The sequence below is a fragment of the Centruroides sculpturatus genome, unplaced genomic scaffold (assembly GCF_000671375.1).
Source record: "Centruroides sculpturatus isolate CEXI.00-Female unplaced genomic scaffold, Cexi_2.0 scaffold1431, whole genome shotgun sequence".
Taxonomy (NCBI): Eukaryota; Metazoa; Arthropoda; class Arachnida; order Scorpiones; family Buthidae; genus Centruroides; species Centruroides sculpturatus.
This window is the reverse complement of record NW_019385780.1, coordinates 104,205-120,572: the sequence shown is the minus strand read 5'-3', so window position 1 is coordinate 120,572 and position 16,368 is coordinate 104,205. Positions and strand designations below refer to the sequence as shown.

At 33.6% G+C, this 16,368-nt stretch overlaps 3 protein-coding genes across 6 annotated transcripts in view; all 3 read left to right on the top strand.

The window, feature by feature from the left end:
- Positions 1-9,892, top strand: part of LOC111642073 (protein zwilch homolog) — a 40,635-nt gene extending 30,743 nt beyond the window's left edge. For 3 of the 4 annotated variants that reach the window (XM_023388347.1, XM_023388345.1, XM_023388348.1), the window contains 3 exons: positions 3,321-3,419; positions 7,921-8,042; positions 9,737-9,870. In XM_023388347.1, coding sequence (XP_023244115.1) covers positions 3,321-3,419; positions 7,921-8,042; positions 9,737-9,816 — 301 coding nt within the window. In that variant the 3' untranslated portion in view covers positions 9,817-9,870. Of the gene's footprint in view, positions 1-3,320; positions 3,420-7,920; positions 8,043-9,736 lie in introns of all 4 variants that reach the window. The other variant, XM_023388346.1, reaches the window with a different exon arrangement.
- A 682-nt stretch (positions 9,893-10,574) lies between these two features.
- Positions 10,575-12,284, top strand: LOC111642075 (transmembrane protease serine 3-like). The gene is made up of 6 exons (XM_023388349.1): positions 10,575-10,651; positions 10,727-10,815; positions 11,185-11,291; positions 11,368-11,639; positions 11,723-11,874; positions 11,954-12,284. The coding sequence occupies exons 1-6, from the start codon at positions 10,594-10,596 to the stop codon at positions 12,116-12,118; spliced, it is 843 nt and encodes a 280-aa protein (XP_023244117.1). The 5' UTR covers positions 10,575-10,593; the 3' UTR covers positions 12,119-12,284.
- A 563-nt stretch (positions 12,285-12,847) lies between these two features.
- Positions 12,848-16,368, top strand: part of LOC111642080 (transmembrane protease serine 9-like) — a 22,878-nt gene continuing 19,357 nt past the window's right edge. The window contains exons 1-6 of the mRNA XM_023388355.1: positions 12,848-12,905; positions 12,987-13,078; positions 13,300-13,406; positions 13,516-13,790; positions 13,855-14,003; positions 14,068-14,226. Of these exons, the coding sequence (XP_023244123.1) occupies positions 12,848-12,905; positions 12,987-13,078; positions 13,300-13,406; positions 13,516-13,790; positions 13,855-14,003; positions 14,068-14,226 (840 nt within the window). The remainder of the gene's footprint in view (positions 12,906-12,986; positions 13,079-13,299; positions 13,407-13,515; positions 13,791-13,854; positions 14,004-14,067; positions 14,227-16,368) is intronic.

Below are 16,368 nucleotides of genomic sequence, written 5' to 3'. Positions count from 1 at the left end.
ATTTCTATCAGACACATGCCAAAAACTTGGATATCACTTTGAAATCATGCTTATGATTGTCCATATCAAAAGTTTTCACTGAGACAGGATTTTTCTTCTACATGTCTTTGGTCATTGCTTCATCTACTCTATTAAAGAGGGATTATTCTTCATACATGCAATGAAACATTTAATATCAGCTGGAGTGGAGCATTTATTGTTTGAGTGCAATTTTGTTTCTTTCACACTATTTTTTTACTGTTGCTATTGGAAAGCATAGTGTGGAAGAGCACTATGTTTCCACACTATGCTTCCAGTGCAGATTGTAGCATTTAATGGAACATTACATTCCACCAGATGGAGAGTATACGGGAGTTTTGCTGCTATAGCCTATATTTCCAGAAGAATGTGAAAAGATCATTTTCACTTCTACAAATCCATTAACTAATAACAGCAGTCTATATACTTTTTGGCTAGGTTACAAATAGAAAAGTCAAATTTGTCAAAATTCTTACATTCTGTATCAAGATTTCCCATGGATATAGGCATAAAGCCCTACATAGACATGTGATAGAGTAAAGATAAACATTTAAACATTAACATAAATATGAAAATAATAAATAAATAAATAAAAAGGTAAGATAATAAATACATTGTTTATGTTCTAGAACAGGTGTTTTCAATCATTTAACGTGAATGAAAATGTTTGTTGATTACAAATTACTGGTATTATAAAGGTTCTTTGTTTGAATTGTTTGAAATTTAGTTAATAGAATTGATTTCTTGTTTATATAAATTAGATATAAAAGAAAATTAAAGAATATTGAAACTTTTCTTTCATAACTGGTATGATAATTATATATAATTATTAATTTGTCATTAATCAATATCTATTGCAATATTTCTAATAATCAACATTAACAAAAGTCCATAATAAATTTATTACTCACTTAACTGTTTAATTGGGGTGTATCTTATATATTTTCATACTGAACTTTGTATGCTTAAATGAGTTTTTCATCTTTAAATTGCATAAATCTTAGTTCTGTTATTTCAATAAAATAAAACGGCTTGTTTTGGACAGCTGAACTGTTTATTTGACAAACATTTATGGTCTGTCTTAGACCAATTTCTAATTACATATAATATTGACTTATAGGACTGCAATTTGAAAAAATTGTAGACCTATAAATTCCCACTGTTTGTCCTTCTATCTGCCATATGTATATCTGTTCTTCCTTAATCTTAAGAATGGTGTTATAGATGAAAGTCTACATATAGAAAGCTTGGGGGCAGGAGGCTCCAATTAACTGTATATGAAATTTTGATCTAGAGAGGAATCACATGATTTCAGTTTAAAAATTTTTTGCAGAATGGAGTTACATAGATGACCAGCATGACTTTGTTGTTATCAGAAAAAGTATGATGTGCAGGGGCAAGAAACTACTGATTTGAGATCAAGAGTGTATATTTTAAATTAAATAAATTAGAAACATGATTAAAAATGGCAGTCGTATTTTGTATTTTGTATAAAATTTTGTTTTCATTAGATCTTAACATCTGTATTATTAATTGAAAGTATCTGCCATACATAAGTATAGAGAAATAATTGATGCTAGGAAAATATTTTTGAATTCTTATTTCTATTTAACAAATTGTAAATCAATTTAGATTTTTTCTTCAGTGAGGTGATTATAACTTTAATAACTTTACTTGGAAAGCCTTGTTATGATGCTGTATGCATTAATATGGTGAACTCTAGTTCTACATGTCTGTCTATGGTGATGAGTGGGTGATGGCTTTATTAACTAGATCATAAAAGGCAGCTGATTTATGGGTCCTCATATGTAAGCTTCATCAATGTATGCCTGTGAAATACCATGGTATGATATTTACTAATTGACTTAAAGCAGTTCAGGTAATTAACTGATAACTCACATGTCTAGTTAATTTTAAGTACAATACCTGTTGATTTAGGGTTAATATTTTTAACAAAGTTATTTATATATTTATTCTTTCAAATAATAAAGAAGCCATCTATATATTAGTTTTATATTATCTTTATACTTGGCTATAATTAGCTGTTCTATAAACTTCATAATTATTATTGCCTTACTGTCCATATTTAAATTTCTTATTATATATTTCTCAATGTGGACATTAATCATTAACAGGACAATTATACTGGTGTTAAGCTTTTACACATGAATTGAGGAAAAAGTTCTTAAAGAAAGTCTGTTTTCTTTAAGAATTTTTTCCTCAATTCTTGTGTAAAAGCTTAACACCAGTATAATTGTCCTGTTAATGATTAATGTCCACGTTGATAAATATCTAATAAGGGAAAAAGTTCTATAAACTTGACCACAATTTTGGCAAGATCACAAAATTAAAAAGTTAGAAAAATTTAAGCAATATAGAAAGTGTTTATTTATATAATATTTTAAATCTTATAAGAATTGTAATTACCAATATAACTGAACTATGTATATAGCAGTTCTACTACACTTGATATTCCTGACGTTTGGGTTGTGCTATTCAACTTACTGCAATCCTAGATTGCATGGCTATTTGAAAGGAATAAGCTGGGAGAAAGGGGAGTTTTTGTATTTGTGTTAATTAGTTCTGTATATATTAAGTTGGTTAATTTTTAAACCGTTATCATCATATATTGCATTTCTTTTGTAATGACATACGGTATAGTGTTGTATTTTAAAAAAGTTTTATGCTCTATGCCTATGTGCATAGAGCAAATCGAACATATGTTCTATTTTTGAATTATTGTGTTCTAACTTTGAAATATCTGAGGATAATGGTTATATACTGTCAAAAGTGCTTGTATTCTGTTCTTAGTAATTAAATTCTTATTCTGATAACACCAATAGACAGCTTGTTCACTTTCATTTATTTATGACTGATAATGTGCCAAATGCTTGAAATGGGTGCTTAGGTGGAAAAGGAGAAAGTAAGAAGAAAATGAATAAAATAAGTTTGAAAAACAATAGAAAAAGTTTGAATTTGAATAGAATAGATGAATAAATACTATGCCATAATTATACATTTACTTATACAAGAATAGAATGAATTTGGGTAGAAAAATAGAACAAGAAGAATTTTAAATTGTTGCATTGGTAGAAAGACTTTTGTACATAGAAATCCCCAGAAGATAGTGCTTTCAGGTTCTTATAATATATGAAAACTAAGATATGATTAAATAAATAATGAAAACTAATTAAACAGTTAAGTGAATAATTAATAAAAGTTTTTTTTAATATTCAGTTTCAGATTTAATATTAATAAAAATGTATTTTGTTAATGACACTTTTATTTTTTATATAATTAAGGGAGGCTTTAAATTACTATCAAAATAAAGAAGCTGCTGATATTGAACACACATTCTCCTTCCCCATAATGTTTGTGAATGCCAAGAAACTTATTGAAAGGTAATTTCTATTGAATTGAAAAAAAAACTGAATTATATTAAAAATTAATACAATTTTTATTTCATTATTTCAATGAAGCTGAAAAATCTTACAAATACATAAGAGCATTAAAAAGCATTTCATGTTTTTAATTTTCTGAGACTTAATTGATAACATTCAAATCTTTAATATCCTTTCTAAAATTATATCAAGCATTTTATATTGTAAGATTTGTAAAAACATAGTCTTGCCAGACTAGTTAGTTATCATGTATCATTATAAAATATATTTTTGATGCATGGAGACCTTTGTGTTGTTTCAAAATTTAACTCATGATTTTTATATAATTTGAATACTTTGATACAAGTTTATTAGGATTATTTTAGTTAAATATTAGATTATAATTTCTGTTTTTTGTAATTAGATTAATTTATTGCAATATAATTCAATTTATAATGAATTTTGTAAAATTCAATATAAATGAAATTGAAGCTCCAAATCAATAAATTAATTACATCAAACAGAAAATAAATGGATAATTTATTAAAAAATATAATGATTGCTATTTAGACAAAACAATTTTAAAACAAATGAACTATTGAATAAACTGCTTTAGAGGTATAAAATGGACAGAAAACATTTTATTACAGTGATAATTGTAAGAGAAAATATACATGGCGAAAGATATATCCTGTTTAAAGATAAAAGTGTTTTTTAAGTAAGTACCATTTTAAAATAGGATGGCTGCAGTGCTACAGTTGGTGTTCTACAAATGTGTGCTGAGTACTTACATCTGTTGGTTAGCCACAGACGCAATTACAGAAGCATTCGTTCGTTTTATGTTTGTTTCTGTGTGTGTTTGAAATGCCTCAGACAATTGAAAATCCCGCCGATCGTGAAGTACGTACGATGATTTGTTTTTTTAATGCAAAAGACGTGAAAGCGGTTGACATTCATCAGCAGATAAGTGAGGTGTATGGAAAATGGGTTAGAGCATTTAAAAATAGCTGTACTAATGTCCATGACGAGGAGCGTAGCTGTCATTACTGAAGACTTGGTGTAGAAAGTTGTTGCAAAAGTTTGAGAAAACAGACGCTTTACGATTTTGTCATCCAAAACAAAAAGCTTGGCAAGCTTCGTAAGGGGAATGTTTTGCTTCATAACAATGTCCGTCCACACGTGGCCCAATGAACCTAAAATCTTATCACAACATGTGGCTGGAAACAATTTGATCGCCCTATGTATTGCCCTGATCTAGCAACTAGTGACTACCACTTGTTCCTCCACTTGAAAAGGCATCTAAGCAGTCAGCGCTGCGACAATGATGATCATGTCAAAATACCATGCAGCAGTGGTTGGCAAATCGGGTGGCAGGTTTCTATGAGGATGGAATTTAGAAGCAGGTTGTACGATGTGTAAAGTGCCTTCATATTGAAAGAAATTATGTTGAAAAGTAGATTAAGGTACAGGCTTTCATGTAAGAATGAAATTATTTTAAAAATTACAGTTGTGTTTTTTAATATCAAAATGGTACTTAAAAAAACACACCTCGTAATATACTGCCAGATCAATCAGCATTTTAAACATTTTGAGATTTTAAAAACATTTTATCGTGAATTTGAGAGAATAATCTGCAATACTCTTGATAATGTAACATCAATTAAAATTTTTCCAAAATATTTTAACCCTATCCTCTCCCACAATTATTGTTTACACCCTCAATTCAGGTAAGGTGTCAATGAATTGATTTTAAAAAATGAGAAAAAAGTGTGAAAATTTATAAATAATACCATTTAATTACAAATATTTATCATTTTTTATTTTAATAATTTTTATTGTGTAACAAAACATAATTTATAATTTCTTTCCAGTATATTGAAATTTTTATAAAATATATTAATGTATAAATTTATACTTTTGCAATGGACTATAGAATTTATTAATTTCCTGCACTTTGATACATAGTTTTAATAATTAGTTTAATAGACATAAAGTTGGGTAACAAATATCACTGCTTTTGGCAAATTTAGGGCTTACAAACTGTCAACATTGATCATACCTGTAGTAATACTGTAGTATCTTATAGTTTTGAATATCAACTAGGTAGCCTGATTGTTTTTCACATTGGAAAAAACACTTCATTTGAAAATTTTTAAATTTAATTTTTTGTTAAAATTATGTTGCTGTTTAAAAACAGTTGCCTTTTTTGTTGAAAAATTGGTTTCAAAATTACATGTTTTTAAGTCAAGAGTTCATCTTTTTTAAACACAGTATAGAACTATTTGTATATCAGAGAATACTGTTTGTTGATTTTATGCTTCCTTGTGTTTACTAGATTCACATACAAATAATAATGATAAATGATGATAAAATAAAACAGCTCATTATGTAACACACCACGTGATGCAAAAGGCTAGGTCACACAAGTTAGGGTTTATATTTAATTAAAAGTACCAGGCCTGGACTTTATGGGAACCGAAAGATATATATATATATATTCAAAACAAAACACTTTAGGAAAAATCCACAATAAATATTTATTAGATTGAACAATAACAACAAATGATTAATTATAACCAAAGTTAGTATAATTTTCAAAACTGTCAAATAGTTAAGTAACAGAAAAATCAAGAAATAAACAATTAGGCAATGAGATTCTTATTTCTTATAATTGTACAATCTAAGATCTAATCTCCACCCCAAAAGAAATACTCAACCACGGTATATGTTGCTTACGCTCAATCACTTTTCCTTGATGTTTTGCTAATGGTCGTCGGTAGGAATTACACCATGCGCGGTAGTGGACGATCCGTCTTTTATTCGAATCTCGGTGCAGCTCCACACTGCCCTAATTTACATTGGTTCACGCTATGGGACAGTCACAGATACAAAGTTGTATCTTTGCGTTTTGAATTTTTTACGCGAGTGTTTAGGAATTTGTCCTTAAATAAAAAGACCCCAAAAAAAAAATAACTAACTAAAAATGACGATAGGACATTGACTCCTTACAATGTTTTGTTTGTAAATTGCTTATTTTTTTGTTACATTGAAGTTGTGGATCTTATCAAACATTTTTGTATAGGATGCATGTACTATACTTTTTGCACAGTCTTTGGAATGTATCAAGTGTGCAAAAAGGAGGATAGATGTACTTGATGTTCACAGTAAGTAAAAATGCTGTTTTATTATGTCGATATTCCACATCGTAAGAAATGTAAGGATCAAGGAATTTGGACAAAGTTGGTCAGTGAAAATCAGGGAATTCAAAACAAAAATTTGAGTAGGAACCCTGTATATGCCAATTATTGATGTATTCATGTTTAACTAAAATGTGGGTTTGCATCATTAGTGGCTGAAAAGTGAGAATGAAACACTTTCTGTAGAACTTAGTCTGAGATTATCATCCTAATTATGGATTTATAACAAGGTTAAAGGACAATAATAATAATAACAATACAGCAAGTATAAGAATACAATAAGTTTTCAATTTTCCGAAACTGTGTTTTATAATTTTCTATCATTCTCAAACACAAAATCGTGCTAGTATTTAAACACTTGGCATTTTTTCATCTTTATTCAGTTGATGTATTACTACATGTTTCGGGCACTGCCCCTCATCAGCCAACTAAACGTTAAAAACGTATACATAAAAATTTTTTGAACAAGACATCACACAGAAAGGCTATTTTACAGAAATATATATCTAAATGTTTAAATCATTTGTGAGACGTACCATTAGATTCTTTACAAACTTGAAAGGTGTACACATGTATAAGAGTAATACAATAAGTATAAATAATAACAACATTGTCATACAAATTACAATAAGAATAAAATTAAATCCTCAAAAAGATTTGTATTACTCTATTGATATGATTTTTGATTCCTTTGAACATTGTCCACTTCCTGTAGGTGTCCTTGAAATGACTCCTCAATTTGACTCACAAAAAGTCCTCGAATGAAACTGATATGTTGAATGTCTGCATATTTGCATATTAGATATATCATATTTTTTATAATGTTCATTTGAAAATTTTTTGTAGGCCAAGCAATTATTCAGTTTTCTGATTTAGGATTGAATTATATACTGTACTGTATTAATTTTGTTAATATTTTAAAACTATCTCATATATGTTTTCTTCCTAAGAATTCACATTCAATTTCTTCCTGACTTCTTGTGCTTTTTTGTTAGCAATATATCTTATGTTGTCCAGTTGTTGGTCCAACAACTGGAAATCACATTCTTTGCACTGAAAAGTTGTAAAGTAAAGAATGTGTGCTTAGAATTATATTGTTAATTTTATAAAAATAATTTAAATTGAATTTGAAGAAATATTTTTCCAAAACATTTTAATCAAATTCTGTGCGCTCTGAAGGACAGTACAATGATCTAGAAACATCTGAGTGTTAATAAAGTTGTTATGATATAATACAAAAAAAATCATATTTATTTATTTTTTTATTTTTATTTGATTTGTGTGCTTATATTTGATATACAAAAATTTGACTTTTTAATATTTAGTCTGAGACCAACTGAATGGCAGATATCTTTGAAGACAAATACAGATTCTTACGTTTCTCATATGGTATATTTATTCTGTGTTCGGCCCCCGATCTGTTACGGCCACGTACAGAAGATTTCGGGTAAGTATCAAATTTTTGGATTTAGTTTTTGTCGTCTTGCGAATAAAAAATTTTACACAAAGTGTTTGGAAAAGAATGTCTCCTTGCATTTATCTGGCACAGTTTGCAAGGTGGGGAAATACTAGACGCTCACATGTCATTTGTTATATATTCACTTTCAGATTCAGGTTGTTGTGTAGTACATCTTGGTATGCTAATTAAAATAGACGAATCTATTTTGACTGTTAGAAAGACCAAAACAGCAAAACAGTTATTTTTCAAGATTCTGTTCACATAAGTTCTGTACGTCGATTCGGTTAAGAAATCTAGGAATAGTGATGTAGATTTGGACATAAACAACCCGTGAAGTAGTATAATGCCCATTACTACAATTTTTAAGTTTAACACAAAATTTCAACCAGATTACTTGAGACACGTAAATATTGAGATTCATAGTGGGCTTTGGTATACCGTATATTGCTAGTGGCAGTGAAATTCTTGACACTAAAATTCTTGATTATAAAATCTACGATAGAGCTTTACTTTAGTGGCCTGAAATTTGCTGTTCTTTTACATTCTTTTACAATCATTAAAGTAAATAATGATTCTTGTAAGGTGTAGAAATGTGGAGAGTAGGCATAGTTTTTTTTATATATTTATAATTGTTGGTGCGATTATTTTAAATGTTAACAAGTGGTCATCTGTCTTGTTTTTAATGTAGTATAAACAAGCCAAGATAAGAATAAGACATTTAATTTTATAAGATGTACTCTCCAACAATCCCCACGATTAAGATTTATTTAAAATTATAAACACTGGATATACGCTTGTACCAGGAATTGAATTTTCACCCGTGGTTGTTCTTTTATGAAAGCACGTACAAATTACGTGGCACTGTAGAGGGGTTGAGAATTTATGTCAACTCGAGATGCACGAGTAGAAGAGAAAATTGAATTATAAATTGTGCACGATTAAACCATTGAATGTTTGTTTGCCGTATGAAATACTATACCGGACATAGAGTATTATAAAGTTAAACTAATAGGGATACAGCTACCCTATTTAATGAAACGATGAAAAATTGTTTTACGTAATTGACTAGTAGCAGTAGTAGTATATTAGGCTACTCGTAATCAACGAATAATTAAATTTGCTAAAAATAAGAATAAAGAACATTTTAAGTACGGTCAGTTTTATTACAAACTTGCGATTTCCGAAAATTTATAATTAATTATTAGAAAATAAATTTGAATTTGATATTTTTCTCAAAACTTCTTTTTGTGATTTTTCCACGCATTTCGATAATTACGATAATTCTCTTGAACAAAAGATAAATATTTGTATGCAATTACTTCTTGAAATTTGAATGTTTTATTGTTTGTTACACTTGTAAGACAATTTTAAATTCAATCCACCCAAAAAAATTCTTCAATTGTAGAATATAGAAAATTGTATAGTTTTTTGTTTTTCAACTGGTAAGAATTTACTTAAGTCGAATAAGTACTGGTATGCAAAGTTATTAACAGCTAAAATATTTTGCCTATTTATGGGAATGGAAAAACAAGTTATTTTTAGAACATAAGCTAGGAAAAAAATGTAGGAAAAAGTATCTATAATATATGCAAATTGTTTTATTATTAATATATATATACACACACGTAGGAAAAAAAATTATTTTTTTGTATAACTAGTTTTTTCTTATTGATCTCTGACAGAATTCATTCCAACCACAGATGATACTTACTACTGCATCACCGGGCGTCTTGTTCAAGATCAAGTCCTTAAACCGGAGTAAAAATGCGTGTATCATCAATTATTTGCAGCTTTTTTTGTTATCCAGTTGGAAGATTAACCTTTTTTTAAATACTGTCCTGTAAATAAATTTTGGTATTAATGTATTTTTGGCGTGTTTTTATTGTCATTTCTTTTTGAAATCATTGGTTTGTAGCTCCACGCTTCTAGGTGACGGTTTTCGTGCATTTTAAGTGCCAGCGCGTTTGCGATTTTAAGACGTAAGCAGTTAATTTAAAAAAAACCATAAAGAACAACAGTAGCGATGTTTATCGCAGAAAGTGCAGTAAGGATAAACTAGAGCAGAATTTAAATACGAAAATTCTGTATTCTGCTTGACGAATGTATTCTTCTTTTTCGCGGTCGTCATTCGTCCAAGGTCGATGGGTCGTTGCACTAACTTTGCATATAGCTACCTTAACCCTATCACCGGCTTCTGTAACAACCTTGAAGACGGGACGACGATAGTAATAAAATACTACACGAAACAACTAAGACGAAATTCTAAAAATAACCTAAACTAAAAAAACTATACACTTTGGGAGCATTAGAACATTTTAGCAGGCTATTCACCGTCGGTAATTCTTTAATATATAATAATCGTTAATTTGGTGGTGATGTAGAAACAAGCCTCAAACATCTTTCAAAGAACCACCTGTTAAGTCAGAAGCCAATAAGGTCGATTGCCTTATTGACGTCAGACGACCTACCCCACTCCAGATTCTTATAATGATGCCAAATTGTTGTTTATCTTCATAAGCGAAAGCGAAGATCTTCCGAAATGATCATCCGGTTCCTTTTGCCCATATGCTTGGGGATTTCTGCCGTTTCGACCGAACGTAAGTGTTTTCGATATCTTTAGTTCGACATTGGCCGATATTTATATCTTTTGGTCTTATGGTTATTTGTCACAGAATGTGGAGTGAATATGTACGATAACGAACCTCAATTGGAACGTGTTGTCGGAGGAAGATTAGCCGTTAGAGGAGAATTTCCGTGGCAAGTAAGTGAGAAAGTTTGTGTAGCCACGCTTCAAATTATTTTTAGTGGATTGTGTATTGCATTTAACGAACCAGAACAGCGTTTAATTAATGGTTTAATCATTCGGTTTAAACCCGCTTTTAACCGTTTTAGTTCTTGCAATTGAAAAAAATCTGTGGCTCGAATCTTGTTTTTTTGAAAGTTTCGTCTCGTTTCTGCCAACTCCGAGTTAATTTAGGCATTTCGAGAGGCGAAACCACATTTATACTCCTCTTAACCAGTACAGAAATTCATACGCCGTGGCATCGAACGTCTTTCTGATTTCTGAAGTTAAAAAAAAAATGTTTTTACGAAAGTCGTGTTTGACGAAAGAACATTTATTTTACTACAGGTTTCCTTGCAACTGAATCATCCGCATCACGGTAAAATTCCACATTGGTGCGGTGGTGTAATCGTAGATAAGCAATGGGTATTAACTGCGGCGCACTGCGTGATCAAGTAGGCGAATTCCTTAATTAAACACTCGAACAAATCCCAGAATCGAGTTATTCTACAATTTACTTTTTCTTTACAGTCCTCTATTCGTCTTGGTTCATCCGCAGTTTTGGAAGGTCAGAGTGGGAGAACATAATTTGAAACAATACGAAAATAGCGAGAAGACTGTAGAGGTATCTCACGTTTATTATTATCCCTGGTATCAAGGATACAATAACGATTTGGCCTTGTTTCGACTCAAAGAACCGTTAGAATTCAACAATTACGTAAAACCCATATGTCTAGCGGATAAAGTCACGCAGTTTTCGGGAATGAAGTGTTTCGCTTCCGGCTGGGGCAAAACCGATTATCGTAAGTGTTCGAAGGTCGAAAATCTGACCGGTTCCACGCCGGGTTTTCCAACTCATTCGTATCGTTATACTTATAATCCGCAGATTCCAAAGCGTCGGACGTCTTGAGGACCGTAGAGATCAAGGTTTTCAACAACCGAGTGTGCGATGCAGCTTACAGAGAGAAGTTCAAAATTCCCATTAAGCAGTTCCACGTCTGTGCCGGAGAAGTGGTGGGGGGCAAAGGAACGTGCATGGTAGGTGTCTTTGTTGGTGGTATTTGACTTTGTATCCAACTTCGGCCACGTTTGAATTCTCGTTACGCGTGTCTTTCAGGGCGATTCCGGAGGACCGTTAGCCTGCATGAAGTCCGGAAAGTGGCAGTTACTCGGTCTTACTTCCTTCGGATCCGGATGCGCCAAACCCGGTTTTCCAGACGTTTACACGCGCGTGCCCGAGTTTATCCAGTGGATCAAAGAAAAAATGGCTCTGCATCCTTGAAAATACACGCGTCTTCTGACATGGGGGATTTTGTGTACGGAATGGAAGTTTCTGTAGCGAATCTGTGTAGTTATCTGGTGGTGTTTTACGAGCAAAAATAAAGATTCGGATTTTTTCCAGGTTTTAAGGCTCCGAATATGTATAAATACCGCGTTCTGTCCACACCACAAAGATTGTCGATCACAACGTGTCTTTATATCCTCGAAAACATCGATGCTCGCCATACGCGGTACTCTCGATGCCGAAGGTATTTTGTAGGCATTCAGTTAGGTCTTATAAACGAAAACGATCTTCGCTGCATTTTGTTTTTCAAAATTTTTTCGCGCAACATAATTTAGACCAGCGCTAAAAATAAAACGAAAAATCAAATTCTCCCCGATTTTGCGAATCGCTTCTCGTTACTCTTCGTCCGAATTTTAATGCGCGAATTAAGATGGGCTCATTCTTTACGAAGGGTGCAGCCGTTGTCAGAAATGGCTCGTTCGTTATCGTTACGGCATCGCCGGTTCGTGGTAAAATACGACGACCTTTCGGGGGCTATTGTTAAGTCACGTTGCGTCATAAAAAAGAATTTAAATGATTTTGGGCGTCGGAATATTGTGAAACGTTAAAAGTTTTGATCTTAGACATTCGCATTTTTTTTCTACATTAAAATCAGGTTTGAATAATGAGGGAGGTAGTTAAGATATAAAGAGCAACACACCCGCTGGTTCCTCACTGTCCTTCACCATGACAAGACTACAATTTCTAGTTTTCCTTTGGATTTTTTGTTTGGCCGGTTGCCAAGGTGAGTGCACCGTTTACTGGTCGTCGTCGAATTTACATTTCCTAAGGTTACGCGTAATTAATTCTATTTCTGTTTGTTTAGAATGCGGAGTGAATAAATATAAAGGGCCGAACGTGTTCACTTCGAGAATCGTCGGCGGGAGATCTGCCAGTCGAGGTGAAATACCTTGGCAGGTGAGTTTTCGAGTCGAAAAGTTAACAAACAAAAGATAAATAAATAAAAGTCAAGGTGGAATTACGCGGATTCGTAAATTAATTCCGGCGCCTAACTAACAAAACGTGCTAGAGCCTTAAAGCGTTTTCGATTTTAGAGCCAAAACGAGAATTCTCTGTCGCGCGCCACCGGGACCGTAAGTTTTCTGGTTACTTAAATGCTTTGTCTAATGCACCGATAGGTCTCGCTCATGCTAAACCACCCTTTAATCGGACCCATCGATCATTTCTGCGGCGGAGTTATCCTGAATCGGTATTGGATTCTGACCACGGCCCATTGCTTTCTGAGGTAAGCGGTTTTCGTCCGACCCCACTCTCGGCCGTATACAGTTTTTTATACGACTAACGTATAACTACGTCCGTTAAGGTGGCCGCAGCTGACCAGAATTTATTTTCAGTTACAGTTACATAGCCGTGCAGCCGTCTTACTGGACGGTAAGACTGGGAGAACACGACCTGCGGAAAGTAGACCCCAACGAAAAATGGTATAAGGTAGCTTCCATTCACTACCACAAAAATTATATTCTGTCGCAAGCCAACGATATCGCGCTGATAAAATTGAAAGATCCGGTGCAGACGAACGAAGACGTCGGGCCCGTTTGTCTGGCGGTTCCTTCGAAAGACTATAAAAACGAGAGCTGTTTCGCTTCGGGATGGGGAAAAATCGACAAAAGTAAGTGAAGTAGACGGTTGCGGGGTGGATAAAACGTCCGATTTCTAAATTTCGTTGGTTTTAGCTCTAGACCGTTCGGACGTTTTGAAGGTGGTCCGAGTGAACATTTACTCCAACGAGTTTTGCGACAAACAATACAGAGCTTTGGGAATACCCATCCGGAGCTCTCATCTATGCGCCGGGAACATTAAAGGAAAGGAAGGAACCTGTCAGGTAAGGCTTTTCGTCGTAACTCTTCCCGTCGACAGGAGAATCTTACAGTTTTTATTCCCCAAAGGGAGATTCCGGAGGACCTCTGTCCTGTTTCGTGGACGGTAGATGGCACCTGATCGGCATCACTTCGTTCGGAAAAGGATGCGCGGAAGTGGATTACCCCGGAGTCTACACTCGCGTAGCGTCGTACGCCTCTTGGATGCAGCGAATCATGAGCGCTTTCGCTTGATTCCGAAACGTCTACCTATTTATACTATCCGACGGGTTGGACCACCCGGGTCTACGTCCCACGGAAGTGGCACCGTCGAATTTTACTTATTTAGAAGAATAAAAAGTGTTTCCTACGTCGTCGGCCCGTTTCTTATTTGTTTTTCCACCCGCTGATTTTATCGTCGCCCTCCGAATTTCCGTCCGGTTCCATGGGCCGCGACGGTATAATTTTTGCCAGGCGCGGCCGGCAGGCTAATCCGGAATCTCGGAAAAAGGGGCAGAGACGGCGCGAGAACGGAAATTGGCGGCGTAGTCTAGCGGAGCGACGCCCGGTCTTTTTGACGGTGGCTTTTCGTAGCCGATGGAAATATCCTGGTGAAATCGTAGTCGATGGAAATATGGAACTTTCCCAACGCGAGAAATAACCGTTGCATCCTCTGGCAGATCGCCGACGTGTGGCGTTGCCGTAACCAATTCCAATTAAACCAAACTAATTCTAACCAGCGGTTATTTATTGTAACGTCGTCGCGATGTTCTCAATTCTTTCAGTGGTGGTTTTGCTCCCACCATCATACTTCTTGTCGGTCATCTATCTAACGCCTGTCGGGAGAAATTTCTGAATGGAAGTAACGTGACATCCGTTGCAAACCCGAAGTTCTTGTACGCGGTAGTTAATCCGGGCCTCCCGCCCCTAAGCTTTCCGCGTCTTGTCTCGCCATTCCCTCATCTAACTCCTTTATCGAGATTGAGGAAAGACGGACAGACACGGTCGAAATTTACGGTCTATAAGTTTTTAACATCGCAGTCCAATAATTTTTCTATAAATTCGATATTTACGAGAACGTACTTCCCGCGTAGTTTATCTGTTGCAAAAATGTAAACACTTTATTATAACACTAGCTTATCCGTCTCGCATTGCTGCGATCTCAAAAGAAACGAAATTCAAGCAAACTCGTTATGATAAAATTAAATTTACATTTTATTATTTCTATCGAAACTTGTTATTATTCATTTTCGTCGGAAAAATATTTCAAAGTGTCGTTTCCATTCTATTTATTTATTGGAGTGTTTGTGGATACACGATATTTTTTGTTTTTTCGTTTGGTGCGTACACGAATAAATCGGAAGGTTTTAAAACGCGTGAGCCGGGCACATAAAGTTGTCCACGCGAGAAGCACGGATTCTCCAAATTTAACCCACACACTCGCAGCGTTTGTCGGAAGTGCGATATTCCCCATATATATATATATATATATTGTGTACAGGCACAATGAAGTGACGTTTTTCTCAACACTGGGCTAGTTGAATCTTTTATTTAGTTAGATTACTTAATTTTAATTACTTAATTGCTCCTTCCTCTCTTCCTTGGCATGTTGTGAAATTTCTTATAGTTGGATAATAAACCGTTTTATTGCAATTTGTCTTTTTAAATTATTTCGAGTCGATATTAAAATTTGGAAAAGGGGGGGATACTTAGATCGGTAAAATAGGCGAATTTCTTCCTACAACTTCGGATGTTGTTCGGGGTACAGTTAAGGTTTTAACGAAGTTCGAACGAATACGTAATTAGCAAAACAAGTTGAAATAAAGTGATTAAACAAAAATTATTATAAATATCGTAAATAACAGTTCACAAATGCATATATAGAGATATTTTTCGGAGGGGGGAAATGGTCTTCACAATTTGAAATCGATCGTACACACTGTGCTCGAACGCTCGTGTAAACGCGCGCTATCTATCGCAAGATAAATGCTAGAAACCTTCGCGGGAGTGTATTAAAAAAACTTCCCAAAGCTTCGTGGCAATCGGATAAACGGCGTGGTAATGCATGAAGGACATAAGACAGACACACACACACAGACAGCCATACATTCATCTTTATATATATAGATATATAAATTAGGTACTGTATATATAATTATATATTAACTTAATTTATTGTAACTTTATTATAATTATATATATACTTTTCGCCGTCTAGCGTCACGCTACGGCGAGTTAGGCGACCTATCGTCTGTTTAGTACTGTAATTTTATACATTTCTTGTGAAAGAAACATTTCTTATTTAACGGCCATAAAAATTATTTATATTAATGATGTCTCCAAAGGTCAACGAAGTTTTCGCAGAAAAATAATATCAGAAATCGCGGCCGC

What these genes read in the sequence shown, in the direction of transcription:
- LOC111642075 (XM_023388349.1), top strand. Translation starts at nt 10,594, where the DNA reads ATGATCATCCGGTTCCTTTTGCCCATATGCTTGGGGATTTCTGCCGTT. An exon ending in GAGGAGAATTTCCGTGGCAA is followed by an intron (nt 10,816 to 11,184) that starts GTAAGTGAGAAA and finishes ATTTTACTACAG; the next exon opens with GTTTCCTTGCAACTGAATCA. An exon ending in GCGGCGCACTGCGTGATCAA is followed by an intron (nt 11,292 to 11,367) that starts GTAGGCGAATTC and finishes TTTTCTTTACAG; the next exon opens with TCCTCTATTCGTCTTGGTTC.